This window comes from Hyperolius riggenbachi, chromosome 8 (genome assembly GCF_040937935.1).
Source record: "Hyperolius riggenbachi isolate aHypRig1 chromosome 8, aHypRig1.pri, whole genome shotgun sequence".
NCBI lineage: Eukaryota > Metazoa > Chordata > Amphibia > Anura > Hyperoliidae > Hyperolius > Hyperolius riggenbachi.
In genome coordinates, this window is record NC_090653.1 from 37,286,278 (window position 1) to 37,305,452 (window position 19,175).

Below are 19,175 nucleotides of genomic sequence, written 5' to 3' on the forward strand. Positions count from 1 at the left end.
CGGACAGCCTTTAAAACCCTAATAATTCCTAAAAAAAATGGTGGTATAGGAGTACCTTGCATTTTATCCCTTTACCATGCATGTAACCTAGAGGTTTCAAAGTTTTGGTGGCAAAAATCGCCTGAGGTTCCACTGTGGGTATTAATTGAACAATCTATTGTTAAAGGAGACTTAAAGGGAAGGTCCAAGCAAAATAAAAAAAATGAGTTTCACTTACCTGGGGCTTCTACCAGCCCTATGCAGCCATCCTGTGCCCTCGTAGTCACTCACTGCTGCTCCAGTCCCCCGCTGGCAGCTTGCCGACCTCGGAGGTTGTCGGGCCGCATTGCGTACATTTTTATGCATTCCCGCTAGTGCAGGAACAGTAACCCATACATTTTAAGCGTTTAGTGGTGCAACGCGTAAATTTTTACGCGTTGCACCACTAACGTGTAAAAATATATGGGTTAATGTTCCTGCACTAGCGGGAATGCGTAAAAATGTACGCAATGCGGCCCGACAATCTCTGAGGTCGGCAAGCTGCCAGCGGGGGACTGGAGCAGCAGTGAGTGACTACGAGGGCACAGGATGGCTGCATAGGGCTGGTAGAAGCCCCAGGTAAGTGAAACTCATTTTTTTATTTTGCTTGGACCTTCCCTTTAAGTGACTTCATACTGGAAAAACAGATACAAGGCTCTGGCAAGAAATTCTCTTAACCTACCATTAAAGCGGCTCCGAGATGAAAAACTAACTATAACAAGTAACTTGTCAATATATCTTATCTAAAGTTTAGATAGTTTACACAGCAAATCTAACTGCAAACAGCTTCAACAGATTATGATTATTTATTCCCGTGATACAATGAGGGCAGCCATGTTCTGTTTGTCACATTAAACACAGGCAAGCTGCTCTGCATCTCCAGCCCTCAACCTGTGAAAACTTAACTCCCCTCCTTCCCTCTGTCTCTGAAATCTCTGGCTAGTAACCCCTCCTCCAGACTGAGCTCCCATAAGCCCTTGGTACATGAATCTGAGAGTGCCAAGGCACTCTGAAGCTGTCGGCAAGGCTTGTTTAGTTTATAGGGAATTAGAGTATTAAAACAAAACAAAAAAAAAGGATTTGGCTTGAGAAACGCCCTATAAACTACAGTATATGAAAAGAAAACAATTATGCAATGAGAAAAAGTTTATCTCGGATCCACTTTAACGTTACGGTTAACTCCTGGCACTTTATTTTGAAACAGAAACCCCTTGGTGACAATCTTAGTCCAAAAATCCTACTTTCAGTGGCCCCTTTTCTTGTAGAGACTCTGAATTTGAAACATTGGAAGTCTCTAGATATCTCAGACTTTAGTGCCCTTCTTAGTCAAGGGAAATGTAAACCCTTTGCCCAGCTTCAAGGGGAATTTCACATTCCCGCCTTTGGTTTTCTAACTTATACTCAGTGGAAACATGTATTGGCCTTTATCCAAATTTCCCTTCCCAGCATTCCAACAGCTTTATTTCATTTTGTCAGAGCCCCTATCCCTCTTAAAAAAGGTATCTCTCTGTGTTACACGGAAATCCTTAGGTCTTCTGATTACCAACATAAGAAATATATTCACTATTGGTCACAAGAAGTCTTTGTTGAATTATCTCTTGAACAGATTCAACGAGCTCCTCCTACTTATCTAAATATTCCAGATGTATTTCTCACTGGGAAACATTCCCAAAAATGTTACTACACTGATACACCACTCCCTTGCGCTTACCTAAGTATAAGGGAGATCAGTCTCCGGACTGTTGGAGAAATTGTGGATTTCTAGGTACACTATCCCACACTTTTTGATATTGCAAACCTATTAGGGCTCTTTGGAAAGAAATCGCCACCCGTATTATAACTCTCATATGGGTCTCCTTTATGTTAACGCCTCAGCTTGCTGTGCTCCATGTGGGACTGGATATAATCCCTACACCACATCGCTTAGAAATATCCCAGATATCCAGGGCGGATTTGTACTCTTTACTGCCCAAGGCCACTGTCCCCAACCGCCCCCCTTCAGTATAAGTAGTGAGCTGACGCGTTCCCTCCAGTAAAGGTAGCCAGATGACCCCCTCCAGTATAGGTAGCCAGATGACCCCTCCCCCTTTCCTCCAGTATAGGTAGCCAGATGACCCCCCTCCAGTATAGTTAGCCAGATGACCCCTCCCCAGTATAGTTAGCCAGATGACCCCTCCCCCTTTCCTCTAGTATAGGTAGCCAGATGACTCCCTTAATCCCTCCTTTTCCCACCCCCCTTTCAGTATTGGTAGCCAGCTCGCCTTCACACCTTGCAGCCATCAGTGTCACTCATTTCTCCGCTCGTCTCCAGTGCAGAAGCTTCCTCTTCCTTTCCGTCTCCAATGCTGCCCAAGTCCATAGCCGCTGGCCACAATACAAATGTGCACAGAGAGTACCGTGGTCAGGCGCTTGCCTGATCTCCCTGCATTGCAGCATTTGCAAACTTGCAAATGCTTCACCAGTTTAGCCCTCGTGTGGTGTGGTGCCCTAGGCCATGGCCTAGGTGGCCTTGGCCTAAATCCGGCCCTGCAGGTATCATGTGCCACACGTCACCAGTAACTGATGTGCTCCCATTCCTCCCTCTTTCACACATACTCTTGCTCTAGCCACAGTCAACATTAATATGATAAGAACTCTACGACACTTGGATGATCACTAAGTAGTATGAGCGTTTGTTTAACCACTACACATACCTACACTTTTTATCCTTGTTCCACATTATTAATCATGGTATGTTATTATTTCCTAGCTTTTCCTTGTATGCCCTTCACTGTTTACTATTCCATTCTTAAAAGGTGTTAGACTTAATGTTGCTGACTTAATATTTGGTGTTATTTCGTTATCTTTGTTTATTCTCAACAGCAGATTGAATTATTCACTGTTGAGTGAATTTATATGTTAATTCCAATGCCAACTGCATCTTACTATTAAAAACAAGGAACACCAAGAGCCCCAATAGGGTAATATGTACTGGTAAATGGTTACTAGATAGAGTAAATATTAATACTCACAAACCAGGGTTACCATTAGGCAACCACTGTAAAGGCAGGTGGGGAGATTTTCCTGACCCCACCCAGGAATAAGAAGTCGCTCTCTGTAGATGAGAAAAAGGGGGGTTCAACCCTCAACCCAGGGTGGACTCAATATTATGCAGGAGAACAGAGGCACCAAGAGGATAAAAGGAAGCTAAATGAGCTTAAAAAACCAAATTCTTGGTAAATAGAGGAGGTAGTGGTGGACTTACCTCCTCCAAGTAGACACACGACTGTAGTAAAGACAAGTCAATATATTTTATTTATGAACTCCAAATATGCAACGCGTTTTGCAGGTTTGTCAGAGGTGCCTGGCTCTTCTACTGACCACATATGCTATTGCTCCGTTGTTATTGCCTGATGAAGCGAGATCAAACCTGCGAAACGCGTTGCATATTTGGAGTTCATAAATAAAATATATTGACTTGTCTTTACTACAGTCGTTGTGTGTCTACTTGGAGGAGGTAAGTCCACCACTTCCTCCTCTATTTACCAAGAATTTGGTTTTTAAGCTCATTTAGCTTCCTTTTATCCTTTTGGCGCCTCTGTTCTCCTGCATATGCATCTTACTATTGTTTAACAACTGTTTACACTTTTGGCAATAAAAATTAATGTTTAAAAAAAAAGAAACACGCAAATGGAGCCAACATGAATTGACTAGTCTGATAAGCATCACATTTATTCTTGTACAAATGTCTTCAAGTCCAATACAGATCGAGGAATTGCATAAAGATTTACACACAGATGTATAAAATAATGGCCTGACGTGTTTTGTGTAACCAACTGCTTCCTCAGAGGCACACAAAATAACACATGCAGCCAATTCCAGACCTCAAAGCAGGGGTGTCAAACTCCATCATGCAAGGGAGAATTGACAGCATATTGATAATCATTGGGCTGTTTCCACCTACATGCATTTTTTTTTTCTTTGTGTGCATTTTAGTGCCTGGAAAAAGCATGCGCATGTGTTTGTCCGCTGATGAGCATAGCGTCATCCTGCACAATGCGCGCTTGTATCACATACAAATACACCCATTTTCCAAAACACTCAATAGCTGCTTGGGCCACCCACATCTAGTGGGAGCAAGCCCTTATGCTTAGAAATTGTGGGCATAGAAGTTCTTGAAGGCTATCCGAATTAGTGCACATTGTTGGCTTGAGAACTGGCATCTTTTTGCTCAAAACAGTTTGTGGCCTGGGTCTGTTATGTAAAAAGACACATGGATTGGATTGCATGATTTTTTGCACTCATTAGCAACCTCTTAAAACTATGCCCAATGAGGTTTGGTACAATTGATGGACTGAGTTATTATTTGTGGTAACTATTCATTTGCCAGTTTACCTCCAGGACTGTCACTGATATACTTGCAAACAGGGCTACAGGGTATACTTGTAAAGATCTCTCAGAAAGCAAGGTGAAACATTTGCATCAGGGGCAGAGATTACAGGGGCAGGATTACAGGGGCAGGATTTTTGTACTGTGGTTACACTTACAGAATGCAATGAGAGTAGGAGAATTGAGAGGAAATTGAGGGGGGAGAGATCGTCATTGGGGAAAAGCAGCTTGTTGTGCTGTGTGAGGAGTCTGACAGTGAGTGGGGAGGGGGGAGGCAGGAGAGCAGCAATTTCTAATTTGACTTGCACAGCAGAAGGGAGGAGGTGGCACTGCTGTCCTGACCAGGAGGAGGAGGAATGGAGTGGCTGAGGGTGAGCAGTTTATTTGTCACAGACTCACAACCAGTCAGTGTGCTATTGTGTTGAGCTGCAGCATGTAATTTGTGAATATTAAATGAAGCAGAGTAAACTGTTAGGTGCTGTGCGATCATTCCAAATTGGGGAGGGCATCCTCACAAGTTTGCCTCAGGCAGCGAAAAGTCTAGAACTGGCCCTGATTGTAAAACTTTTTTGAACCAAGTAAAGTTACTATTTAGTTCATTTTTTGAGTGTGCTGCTCTCTTTGAAAGTTTCCCAATAGACTTCTCCTACCAGTGCTCTGGTGGGTTGACCGTGGCATAGGCCGGATCGATTTTAGGAAAAGATTGAATTGCATGATTTCTGTCAGAAATTGTGATTTTTGATTCACGATTTTTAAGACACAACGATGGATCAGCACACTGATGGTGAGTATGAGTTCCCCCAGTATAGGTAGCCCATATAGGTGCCTCCAGTATAGTTTAACCAGCTACAGGTGCCCCAGTAAAGGTTAGCTGGCTATAGGTGCCCCAGTATAGGTAAGCCAGCTATAGGTGCCGCAGTACAGGTTAGCCAGTGTATAGGTGCCGCAGTGCAGGTTAGCCAGTGTATAGGTGCCGCAGTGCAGGTTAGCCAGTATAGGTGCTGCAGTACAGGTTAGCCAGTATAGGTGCCGCAGTACAGTTTAGCCAGTGTATAAGTGCTACAGTACAGGTTAGCCAGTATATAGGTGCCGCAGTACAGGTTATCCAGTGTATAGGTGCCACAGTACAGGTTAGCCAGTGTATAGGTGCCGTAGTGCAGATTAGCCCAGTGTATAGGTGCCGCAGTGCAGGTTAGCCAGTATAGGTGCCGCAGTACAGTTTAGGCAGTGTATAAGTGCTACAGTACAGGTTAGCCAGTATATAGGTGCGCAGTACAGGTCATCCAGTGTATAGGTGCCGCAGTACAGGTTATCCAGTGTATATGTGCCACAGTACAGGTTAGCTAGTGTATAAGTGCCACAGTACAGGTTAGCCAGTATATAGGTGCCGCAGTACAGGTTATCCAGTGTATATGTGCCACAGTACAGGTTAGCTAGTGTATAAGTGCCACAGTACAGGTTAGCCAGTATATAGGTGCCGCAGTACAGGTTATCCAGTGTATATGTGCCACAGTACAGGTTAGCTAGTGTATAAGTGCCACAGTACAGGTTAGCCAGTATATAGGTGCCGCAGTACAGGTTATCCAGTGTATATGTGCCACAGTACAGGTTAGCTAGTGTATAAGTGCCACAGTACAGGTTAGCCAGTATATAGGTGCCGCAGTACAGGTTATCCAGTGTATATGTGCCACAGTACAGGTTAGCTAGTGTATAAGTGCCACAGTACAGGTTAGCCAGTGTATAGGTGCTGCAGTGCAGGTTAGCCAGTATAGGTGCCACAGTACAGTTTAACCAGTGTATAAGTGCTACAGTACAAGTTAGCCAGTATATAGGTGCCGCAGTACAGGTTATCCAGTGTATAGGTGCCGCAGTACAGGTTAGCCAGTGTATAGGTGCCGCAGTACAGGTTAGCCAGTGTATAGGTGCCGCAGTGCAGGTTAGCCAGTGTATAGGTGCCGCAGTGCAGGTTAGCCAGTGTATAGGTGCCGCAGTGCAGGTTAGCCAGTATAGGTGCTGCAGTACAGGTTAGCCAGTATAGGTGCCGCAGTACAGTTTAGCCAGTGTATAAGTACTACAGTGCAGGTTAGCCAATATATAGGTGCCGCAGTACAGGTTATCCAGTGTATAGGTGCCGCAGTACAGGTTAGCTAGTGTATAAGTGCCACAGTACAGGTTAGCCAGTATATAGGTGCCACAGTACAGGTCATCCAGTGTATAAGTGCCGTAGTACAGGTTAGCCAGTATATAGGTGCCACAGTACAGGTTAGCCAGTATAGGTGCCGCAGTACAGTTTAACCAGTGTATAAGTGCTACAGTACAAGTTAGCCAGTATATAGGTGCCGCAGTACAGGTTATCCAGTGTATAGGTGCCGCAGTACAGGTTAGCTAGTGTATAAGTGCCACAGTACAGGTTAGCCAGTGTATAGGTGCCGCAGTACAGATTAGCCAGTGTATAGGTGCCGCAGTGCAGGTTAGCCAGTATAGGTGCCGCAGTACAGTTTAGGCAGTGTATAAGTGCTACAGTAGAGGTTAGCCAGCGTATAGGTGCCGCAGTACAGGTTAGCTAGTGTATAAGTAACACAGTACAGGTTAGCCAGTATGTAGGTGCGCAGTACAGGTCATCCAGTGTATAGGTGCCGCAGTACAGGTTATCCAGTGTATATGTGCTGCAGTACAGGTTAGCTAGTGTATAAGTGCCACAGTACAGGTTAGCCAGTATATAGGTGCCGCAGTACAGGTTATCCAGTGTATATGTGCCACAGTACAGGTTAGCTAGTGTATAAGTGCCACAGTACAGGTTAGCCAGTATATAGGTGCCGCAGTACAGGTTATCCAGTGTATATGTGCCGCAGTACAGGTTAGCCAGTGTATAGGTGCTGCAGTGCAGGTTAGCCAGTATAGGTGCCACAGTACAGTTTAACCAGTGTATAAGTGCTACAGTACAAGTTAGCCAGTATATAGGTGCCGCAGTACAGGTTATCCAGTGTATAGGTGCCGCAGTACAGGTTAGCCAGTGTATAGGTGCCGCAGTACAGGTTAGCCAGTGTATAGGTGCCGCAGTGCAGGTTAGCCAGTGTATAGGTGCCGCAGTGCAGGTTAGCCAGTGTATAGGTGCCGCAGTGCAGGTTAGCCAGTATAGGTGCTGCAGTACAGGTTAGCCAGTATAGGTGCCGCAGTACAGTTTAGCCAGTGTATAAGTACTACAGTGCAGGTTAGCCAATATATAGGTGCCGCAGTACAGGTTATCCAGTGTATAGGTGCCGCAGTACAGGTTAGCTAGTGTATAAGTAACACAGTACAGGTTAGCCAGTATATAGGTGCGCAGTACAGGTCATCCAGTGTATAGGTGCCGCAGTACAGGTTATCCAGTGTATATGTGCCACAGTACAGGTTAGCCAGTGTATAGGTGCCGCAGTGCAGGTTAGCCAGTGTATAGGTGCCGCAGTGCAGGTTAGCCAGTATAGGTGCCACAGTACAGTTTAACCAGTGTATAAGTGCTACAGTACAAGTTAGCCAGTATATAGGTGCCGCAGTACAGGTTATCCAGTGTATAGGTGCCACAGTACAGGTTAGCCAGTGTATAGGTGCCGCAGTGCAGGTTAGCCAGTGTATAGGTGCCGCAGTGCAGGTTAGCCAGTGTATAGGTGCCGCAGTACATGTTAGCTAGTGTATAAGTGCCACAGTGCAGGTTAGCCAGTATATAGGTGCCACAGTACAGGTCATCCAGTGTATAAGTGCCGCAGTACAGGTTAGCCAGTATATAGGTGCCACAGTACAGGTTAGCCAGTATAGGTGCCGCAGTACAGTTTAACCAGTGTATAGGTGCCGCAGTACAGGTTAGCTAGTGTATAAGTGCCACAGTACAGGTTAGCCAGTGTATAGGTGCCGCAGTACAGATTAGCCAGTGTATAGGTGCCGCAGTGCAGGTTAGCCAGTATAGGTGCCGCAGTACAGTTTAGGCAGTGTATAAGTGCTACAGTAGAGGTTAGCCAGTGTATAGGTGCCGCAGTACAGGTTAGCTAGTGTATAAGTAACACAGTACAGGTTAGCCAGTATGTAGGTGCGCAGTACAGGTCATCCAGTGTATAGGTGCCGCAGTACAGGTTATCCAGTGTATATGTGCTGCAGTACAGGTTAGCTAGTGTATAAGTGCCACAGTACAGGTTAGCCAGTGTATAGGTGCCGCAGTGCAGGTTAGCCAGTGTATAGGTGCCGCAGTGCAGGTTAGCCAGTATAGGTGCCACAGTACAGTTTAACCAGTGTATAAGTGCTACAGTACAAGTTAGCCAGTATATAGGTGCCACAGTACAGGTTATCCAGTGTATAGGTGCCGCAGTACAGGTTAGCCAGTGTATAGGTGCCGCAGTGCAGGTTAGCCAGTGTATAGGTGCCGCAGTGCAGGTTAGCCAGTGTATAGGTGCCGCAGTACATGTTAGCTAGTGTATAAGTGCCACAGTACAGGTTAGCCAGTATATAGGTGCCGCAGTACAGGTTATCCAGTGTATAGGTGCCGCAGTACAGGTTAGCTAGTGTATAAGTGCCACAGTACAGGTTAGCCAGTATATAGGTGCCACAGTACAGGTCATCCAGTGTATAAGTGCCGCAGTACAGGTTAGCCAGTATATAGGTGCCACAGTACAGGTTAGCCAGTATAGGTGCCGCAGTACAGTTTAACCAGTGTATAAGTGCTACAGTACAAGTTAGCCAGTATATAGGTGCCGCAGTACAGGTTAGCCAGTGTATAAGTGCCACAGTACAGGTTAGCCAGTGTATAGGTGCCGCAGTGCAGGTTAGCCAGTGTATAGGTGCCGCAGTGCAGGTTAGCCAGTGTATAGGTGCCGCAGTACATGTTAGCTAGTGTATAAGTGCCACAGTACAGGTTAGCCAGTATATAGGTGCCGCAGTACAGGTTATCCAGTGTATAGGTGCCGCAGTACAGGTTAGCTAGTGTATAAGTGCCACAGTACAGGTTAGCCAGTATATAGGTGCCACAGTACAGGTCATCCAGTGTATAAGTGCCGCAGTACAGGTTAGCCAGTATATAGGTGCCACAGTACAGGTTAGCCAGTATAGGTGCCGCAGTACAGTTTAACCAGTGTATAAGTGCTACAGTACAAGTTAGCCAGTATATAGGTGCCGCAGTACAGGTTAGCCAGTGTATAAGTGCCACAGTACAGGTTAGCCAGTGTATAGGTGCCGCAGTACAGGTTAGCCAGTGTATAAGTGCCACAGTACAGGTTAGCCAGTGTACAGGATCTTCTCAAAAAATTAGCATATTGTGATAAAGTTCATTATATTCTGTAATGTACTGATAAACATTAGACTTTCATATATTTTAGATTCAAATACACACAACTGAAGTAGTTCAAGCCTTTTATTGTTTTAATATTGAGGATTTTGGCATACAGCTCATGAAAACCCAAAATTCCTATCTCAAAAAATTAGCATATTTCATCCGACCAATAAAAGAAGAAGATTTGCCGCTATCGAAGCATCCTGGGCCTCCATAACACCTGAGCAGTGCCACAGGCTGATTGCCTCCATGCCACGCCGCATTGAAGCAGTCATTTCTGCAAAAGGATTCCCGACCAAGTATTGAGTGCATAACTGAACATAATTATTTGAAGGTTGACTTTTTTTGTTTTAAAAACACTTTTCTTTTATTGGTCGGATGAAATATGCTAATTTTTTGAGATAGGAATTTGGGGTTTTCATGAGCTGTATGCCAAAATCATCAATAGTAAAACAATAAAAGGCTTGAACTACTTCAGTTGTGTGTAATGAATCTAAAATATATGAAAGTCTTATGTTTATCAGTACATTACAGAAAATAATGAACTTTATCACAATATGCTATTTTTTTGAGAAGATCCTGTATTTTCTTTTCAACAATTCCAGTTGCCTTGCTGTCCTGCTGAAACTTTGCCTCCAATGCTTTTAGCCATAGGCCCTGAACAAGCATGCAGCAGATCTGGTTTTCCTGACAGGTGTTCCAGATCTGACAAGATTATCTGCATGCTTGTTTCTTGTGTGATTCAAACACTACTGCAGCCAAATAGATCGGCAGGGCTGCCAGACAACTGGTAATTTTTAAAAGGAAATAAATATGGCAGCCTCCATATCTCTCTCGTTACAATTGTCCTTCAACACAATCCCTTCATTTCTGGGACTCAAAAGTAATTGGACAATTGACTCAAACGCTATTTCATGGGCAGCTGTGGGCAAGTCTGTAGCTATGTCATTATCAATTAAGCAGATAAAAAGTCTGGAGTTGATTTAAGGGTGTGGTGCTTGCATGAGGAAGATTTTGCTGTGAACATTCAATATGCAGTCAAAGGACCTCTCCATGCAGGAGAAAGAAGCCATCCTTAAAGTACCCCTGAACTGAGAGGGGGTTTGATTAATATAGGTGCTGTTTTGTCAATGGTGCTGTGACATATGTCACAGCACCATCATTATTGGAATAATGATCATGCAGGATAAACAGCATCACGTCTTGTTTTACAGCTTCAGATAACAATTCTGACTCCAACAACCCAACAACCTGAATCTCCATCATGGCGGATTATGTGGGTGGAGCACAGAGGGCACAAGAGGAGGCTGGACTTTCTTTCTATGCAGATCCATCATTTTCCATTCATCTCTTATCTGCTTTGTAATGTTCTTCATTCCTGGAAATGTTAAGAGAACCTGTCATGTATTGTAATCCGTTTATTGGAAATGCTGTAATGCTGAATTGGGAACTCTGGGTTCTGTGTAGATTGTTTACTGAACTCTCAGCTGCAGAGAGATGGGAGAAATCACAGCCCGCAGCTCTGGTCAGAATGTGGCGTCTGCTACAGGCAGAGGATTGTGGGTAATTGAGGCGTATTTACAGCGTGGATTAAATGTTTGTGAACCCTCCTGAATTTTCCAAATGTTATTGTAAATAGGAGCTACTATGTGGTCTGTTTTTCAAGATAATGAGAATTCAGTCACAAATGAGCACAGCACACGTTCTGCTTCTCCAGCTACTGATTCATGATCCAAAGGGGCCGATTCACAAAACTTTCCATGAAAACACTCAGGCCCCATATGTAAATAACTTTTTTATTGGGTTTTCTCTTTTCATCTTCTATTTAGAATAACTTTTCAGCATTTTATAATTGAAAAAGTACCAAAAAGTGGGTGGAAAAGTACTTTCAAAACTATTTTAGGTATTTTCGTACTTGCTGGTCATTTAAAAGGCATTTTATTGACAAGTTTGAATATATCACTTAGGAGAAAAATGTAATTGCATATGGGCCCCAGAGTTACAGACTGCCCAGCAAGCTCAGGGTGATCCAGAACTCCTAGAAGTGTGTAAGGGGCTACAAAGGACCAAAAAGCCCTCTTACTGTGCTGTGCAAAACAAAAGTTTGCCTTCTTAGAACAGAATACTATTTGCAACTATTCAGGTTGTAGTGAGCATATGAGGTGTCCCACAATGCATCACTGCTGACATCATAGGACTTCAGAGAACAGCAGATGCTTTCTATTTCTTTAGAAATAGAGAGATGTTATCACATTACAGTCTTCCCAGCAGGTAATGAGTGGGAGATCCTCCTGCCAGTATTGGTCGCATAAGCCGTGTGTTACTCCCCTGCATCTGGCAGACTCAGCTCTCTGCATTAATAGAGAGATGTTATCACATTACAGTCTTCCCAGCAGGTAATGAGTGGGGGATCCTCCTGCCAGTATTGGTCGCATAAGCCGTGTGTTACTCCCCTGCATCTGGCAGCCTCAGCTCTCTGCATTAATAGAGAGATGTTATCACATTACAGTCTTCCCAGCAGGTAATGAGTGGGAGATCCTCCTGCCAGTATTGGTCGCATAAGCCGTGTGTTACTCCCCTGCATCTGGCAGACTCAGCTCTCTGCATTAATAGAGAGATGTTATCACATTACAGTCTTCCCAGCAGGTAATGAGTGGGGGATCCTCCTGCCAGTATTGGTCGCATAAGCCGTGTGTTACTCCTCTGCATCTGGCAGACTCAGCTCTCTGCATTAATAGAGAGATGTTATCACATTACAGTCTTCCCAGCAGGTGATGAGTGGGGGATCCTCCTGCCAGTATTGGTCGCATAAGCTGTGTGTTACTCCCCTGCATCTGGCAGACTCAGCTCTCTGCATTAATAGAGAGATGTTATCACATTACAGTCTTCCCAGCAGGTAATGAGTGGGGGATCCTCCTGCCAGTATTGGTCGCATAAGCCGTGTGTTACTCCCCTGCATCTGGCAGACTCAGCTCTCTGCAGTGACATCAGTGTAATAGGGATGTCACCATTCTCGGCTTTTATGCAGATTAATGCTAATTCTTGTAGCTTGGCTCTGGCAGCGCTTTACAATAGATAAGGTTACAGACAATGATAATAGGGGTGACAGATAACACAATACAGATAATAAGCAATGAGACACACAATGCCAGATCATACACTGGAGTAGTAGTACCAGGTGGAAGAACCCTGCCCAAGGATTACAATCTAAAGGGTGGGGGTGGTGACATGATAGGAAGGGTCTGCATTGAGATGTATTCGGCCGCGGGAGTTAGGGTATCGGTGGGCTGGGGTATGCTTTCGTGAAGAGGTGAGTTCTGAGGGCCTGTCGGAAGGTGCTGAAGCAGGGGGCAAGCAAGATGGGCAGTTTCAGAGAATTCCATAGGATAAGGGCGGCTCTAGTGAAGTCCTGTACTCGTGCATGGGAGTGCGAGATGTGTTGGATGGTTAGGAGGAGGGCATTGGAGGATCAGAGAAGGCAGCCAGATGTGGATCAGCTGAACAGGTCAGAGATGTAGGTTGGGCAGGACTTGTGTATAGGTTTGTGGGCCAAACATATGATCTTCTAAACTGATTCTGAAGCAGATTGGGAACCAGTGCATGGATTTGCATTGCAGAGTCATGGAGACGGAGCAGTGGGTGGGGCACATGAGTCTGTCTGTTGTGGTCATGATGGATTGTAGGGGGAGGGCAATGCAGTTCAGAGGAAGGTCTGACAGGAGGGTGTTGCAGTAGTCCAGGTGGGAAATGATGAAGGCTTAGACGTGAAATTTGTCAGTGTCCTGGTCAAGAAGGATTGGATTTTTGAGATGTTGCATGAATTGAGATTGCAGGCCCCAGTAATGGTTTGGATGTGGGGCATGAAGGAGAGAGCTGAGTCCAGGATGACACCCAGGCAGTGGGCTTGTGCGGTCAGGCGGGGTGATAATGCACAGGGTGGGAAAATTAGGAGTTCTGTTTCCTTTCTCTGCCAGTGAGAAGTGCATATGGGTGTACAGGAGCAGACTCACGTCAGCAGATAAATACATAAGAAATTGTGCTGCTCCTGGTGGAAGAATTACAGGTGGAAGAAGTATTTTATTTATTTTTTTAAGAGCGACATCCCTATTTTGTTGTTTATAATGACCTAAAAGAAGTTGTCACCTCTAGATTTATACAGGTTAGAATATAACACTCCATATATGCAGTGATAGGTTATATTTATCCAATTATGATTCAGCTCTTTTATTTAAATAGAGAAGCCTTAATGGATGTACAAACTGACTTCTGATGAAGCGGGGTGATCCCTCCAGAAACGTGTTAATAAATTTTATGTTTTGCCTGTTGATTAAATTAAGTTTATTCTTCCTTATTGGATCCAATGTGTGAGGCAGTGCTTCGCCTCTGTAAATTAATGTCCACAAAACAGAATTATAATGTAGTAGTAATAAAATGTTTTTACAATGTAGATATCAAATTATCAGATGTAATTATATTTTTTACTCAAGGCCTTAATTGATAAATAAAATAAAACAAACATTTGTCTCTCTTTGTGGTACTTTATTGGGGTCTTTCTTATTTCTGTCTAAATTCATTTACTGGTAATTTACCTAATGAGCTGATATTAGTAAAACCGATTCCCGCCCCCTTTCAGCTCCGCCCCCAGTGAGAGACGGATTGATGAGGTGAAGTAGAAAAGCTGAAGATTATCAAGAAACCCATAGAAGACAATTCCTTCTCCTGCTACACCAGGGAGGCCACTCCTGCTGGGAGATATATCACTGGAATATTACCTCCCACTATAGTCTGATATGACCCATGTGAGGGTGACAGGCCACTTTACAGCAGACATAAAACCCAGCCCAGTTTTTTGGATCTCTTATGTTGTCCAGCAGGAGAAAACCTGTGTAAATGAATGTGGCGGGATGGGCGGAGCTCCAGAGGTGGGCGGGATGAGCTCATTACATGTGTGTAGATGTCACATCTCTAAGCTGCTGCTAAGTTATAGATGGGAACTAGAGTGGCCACACCCACATTTCACATCCATCTATTTATCGATTCCATTTATAGAATTATCAATAATCTGCTGAATATCCCCCGATAATGTCACTATCCTGTCACACAAATCATCAAATCCAGCAAAAAAAAAATCTTCACAAGTTTGGTTCAGGCAGCAAAAAGTCTAGAACCTGCCCTGAGGAGACTGTCACCCGGCACCATATGATAATAGAGGTGGGCGGGGCTCCCTGTCTTCTGAACACGCCCTGAAAGCTGTCACCTGACTTCTGGCTGCCACACTTCCTGTTCAGGTTATTAGGCTGACTTCCATAGGTCTCTATGGGCTTTTATTGCCCATACATGACGACAGACAGATGTGTGTGTGTGGAGGAGACTGGGATTTCACAGCTGAATATCTGGTGATGGGCGGCAGTGGGATGTGTATAACCTACAGATCCCCAGATGTCTCCAGCCATGTAACTGGATGGTGCTGGGTAGAGTTCTTCCATAAGTGCAGCTTCAAGCAAGAATATACCCACCACAACTTTCCACCCAGGACAAGATGGAGGGAATTGTTACACTAAATGCCAGAAATACAACAACAACAAAAAATTAACTGAGCAATTTTGTATATGCTTGACAATCTTTCACTACCATCCAAGTGGCTTCATCAATAGAAATGCCCATTGACATGCAAATAATTCTTGAATGCAAATTTAATAAAAAAAAACCATTTTTTTTTTTAACTTTCAAAAAAGCTTTATTGTAAAGCAAAGAGAAAAACATAAAACCAAAATAATTGCCTTTATGATATACACATAACAATTCACACAGCAGCATTACAGTGTAAGTTGCATTGTCCCTTGTTTTTTGCACCAAATCTGGTATGTAAAGATTCCAGCACATCGCATAGTCTGCCGACTGTCCAGTCCAGTGTTTACTATACCCATACAAAATACATAATATCAATGCATTATCTTCCATCAGATGCCATAACATTTTGTAGCAAGTAAAAGGAAAGAACAAAAGGGAACATACACACTAGAGATACAATTATCAGCAGCAAAATATTGTTCAGCAGTAAAATTCAACATTCTTTATGTTGACAATGGCTTCAATTCGTCAAAGGCTGTTCGGGAAAAAAAATTAAAAAGTCGGGAAAGTACCATATTCGGTATTTTAGACTTTTTTTGCTTATTCATCAAAATTTTCACAGTTGCGGTAGAAGTTCGGTAATTTACTGGCTTCAATTCACATAAAACAGTTTGGTAACAACAGAGCAGTGTGGAGCTATCTCTGTTTTTTAACATGCTGTTCCGTGCAGTGATGGCATTACACAAGTAAAAGGCATCCCAGATATCCCTTTAGGGCGTACAGGTTTGTTATACTGCCTCTGCTCCCTCTAAATCTGTCTATTAGTCTTTCTTAACATTTTATTTAATTGCCACAACTTAGATGTCCTTCCAGGAGACATTACACATGCCATGCTTAGGTTATTTCCCAACTAGGTACTCTGCATCTTCAAACAGGAACCTAAAGGGTTAAACGGCCGAAGGGCATCAGGGAAAACCTCTTTTGTTTGGTATCTCTCTCCTCCGCTACCTGGGGGTAGAAAAGCTTGACCCTCCCAAGAAGGCTTTGGATCCTATCACAGGGTCTTGCAGGAGACAGGGGCTGTTTCTACTGGCTCTCTGCTCCTGTCAGTCATAGATAATCCCTCACTGCTTCTGTGAGTCACGGCTCCAGCACAGTCCCCACAGTCTCCGCACTGTTTTCCATCCCAGCATATAGCGTGTGTCACCCTCCTGTCACTGTACCCAGCTCCCCTGTCTCAGGACCCCTCACTCTATTCAGCCGGGCCCATTCTAACTTTCTCCAGCAAAGGCCTTTTACATTGATTTGTGTCTTTAAACATCACCCAGGAAGGCCATGTCCATAGATACTGGTCTACTTTGTAATTGAATAATTAAAACCATCTCCTCGAGGTCTGCAAGGTCATTGACCCCTTTTCCATCACTAATTCAAAGTAGCAACTGCTGTGCACTTTCACATTTTTATCTGCGTTGATCAGGTAATTGAGGATTTATTTTTATATGCTTTCCTGGGAAGAGAACCACAGTGGTGCAGGAAGACATCTGGAGCAAAGGGTACGTTATGGGGTGAGATAGATATTCTTGCAGAGTCTATGCACCCGCTTCCAAAATGGTTAGAGCTGAGGGCAGGACCAAAATGTATGCAATAATGTCCCTTCATCTGCTCCACATCCCCAACATGTAGGAGGAACAGATGGGTAAAATGTATGTATCAACTTAGGTGTTCTGTACCACAATGGCCTTAAAGGACACCGAGGCAAAAATAAACAGATGAAATAAACGATTGTATCTATCTTCATTCTCCTAAAAATGACTTTTTAAGTTATTCCACAGTTTTATTTTGTGTTTAAATCTACTTTTTAACTGTTGTATTGTTTTTGCTCAATGACACATTCATTGAAGTATGCCAGAGCAAAAATGTTTGAAACATTGGCCTCAATTCACTAAGCTCCTCTCCTGTCTTTAAAACCAAAGAGGCAACTTACACTAATACACTAAGAGGTAACTTAACTACAGAGGAGGTAACTTAACCACTTCCCGACCGCCGTATGTACAATTGGCGGCCGGGAAGTGCACCCCGCAAGGACCGCCGTATTGACAATTGGCGGCGGTCCTTGTAGGGGCATGGGCGGAGCGATCGCGTCATCAGTGACGCGATCCTCCGCCTCCGCCTGGCGCCGCTCACCCGCCGCAACATCCCGCCGGCCATACGGAAGCACCGGCGGGATGTTAACCCCGCGATCGCCGCATACAAAGTGTATAATACACTTTGTAATGTTTACAAAGTGTATTATACAGGCTGCCTCCTGCCCTGGTGGTCCCAGTGTCCGAGGGACCACCAGGGCAGGCTGCAGCCACCCTAGTCTGCACCAAGCACACTGATTTTTCCCCCCCCCTGCCCCAGATCGCCCACAGCACCCATCAGACCCCCCCCCCCTGCCCACCCCCCAGACCCCTGTTTGCACCCAATCACCCCCCTAATCACCCATCAATCACTCCCTGTCACTATCTGTCAACGCTATTTTTTTTTATCCCCCACCCTGCTCCCTGCCCCCTCCTGATCACCCCCCACCCCTCAGATTCTCCCCAGACCCCCCCCCCCCCAGACCACCCCCCCTGTTTACTGTATGCATCTATCCCCCTGATCACCTGTCAATCACCTGTCAATCACCTGTCAATCACCCGTCAATCACCCGTCAATCACCCCCTGTCACTGCCACCCATCAGCCAGCCCCTAACCTGCCCCTTGCGGGCAATCTGATCACCCCCCCACACCAATAGATCGCCCGCAGATCCGACATCAGATCACCTCCCAAATCCATTGTTTACATCTATTCTCTCCTCTAAACACACACTAATTACCCATCAATCACCCCCTATCACCACCTGTCACTTTTACCTATCAGATCAGACCCTAATCTGCCCCTTGCGGGCACCCAATCACCCGCCCACACGCTCAGATTGCCCTCTGACCCCCTCTTATCAATTCACCAGTGCATTAATTACATCTGTTCTTCCCTGTAATAACCCACTGATCACCTGTCAATCACCTGCCAATCACCTATCACCCATCAATCACCCCCTGTCACCCCCTGTCACTGCCACCCATCAATCAGCCCCTAACCTGCCCCTTGCGGGCAATCTGATCACCCACCCACACCATTAGATCGCCCGCAAACCCGCCGTCAGATTACCTCCCAAATGTATTGTTTACATCTGTTATCTTCTCTAAACACCCACTAATTACCCATCAATCACCCATCAATCACCCCCTATCACCACCTGTCACTGTTACCTATCAGATCAGACCCTAATCTGCCCCTTGCGGGCACCCAATCACCCGCCCACACGCTCAGATTGCCCTCAGACCCCCCCCTTATCAATTCGCCAGTGCATTAATTACATCTGTCCTTCCCTGTAATAACCCACTGATCACCTGTCAATCACCTGCCAATCACCTATCACCCATCAATCACCCCGTCACTGCCACCCAACAATCAGCCCCTAACCTGCCCCTTGCGGGCAATCTGATCACCCACCCACACCAATAGATCGCCCGCAGATCCGACATCAGATCACCACCCAAGCGCAGTGTTTACATCTATTCTCTCCTCTAAACACCCACTAATTACCCATCAATCACCCCCTATCACCACCTGTCACTGTTACCCATCAGATCAGACCCTAATCTGCCCCTTGCGGGCACCCAATCGCCCGCCTACACGCTCAGATTGCCCTCAGACCCCCCCTTATCAATTCGCCAGTGCAATATTTACATCTGTTCTCCCCTGTAATAACCCACTGATTACCTGTCAATCACCTATCAATCACCCATCAATCACCCCCTGTCACTGCCACCCATCAATCACCCCCTGTCACTTCCACCCATCAATCACCCGCTGTCACTGCCACCCATCAATCAGCCC

At 45.0% G+C, this 19,175-nt stretch overlaps 1 protein-coding gene across 4 annotated transcripts in view; it reads left to right on the plus strand.

Moving 5' to 3' along the window:
* LOC137528727 (class I histocompatibility antigen, F10 alpha chain-like) overlaps positions 1–14,197 on the plus strand; it is a 72,863-nt gene extending 58,666 nt beyond the window's left edge. For all 4 annotated transcript variants that reach the window (XM_068250243.1, XM_068250241.1, XM_068250244.1 and 1 more), the window contains one exon: positions 10,894–14,197. In XM_068250243.1, the coding sequence (XP_068106344.1) occupies positions 10,894–10,934 (41 nt within the window). In that variant the 3' untranslated portion in view covers positions 10,935–14,197. The remainder of the gene's footprint in view (positions 1–10,893) is intronic.
* Positions 14,198–19,175: the final 4,978 nt, after the last annotated feature.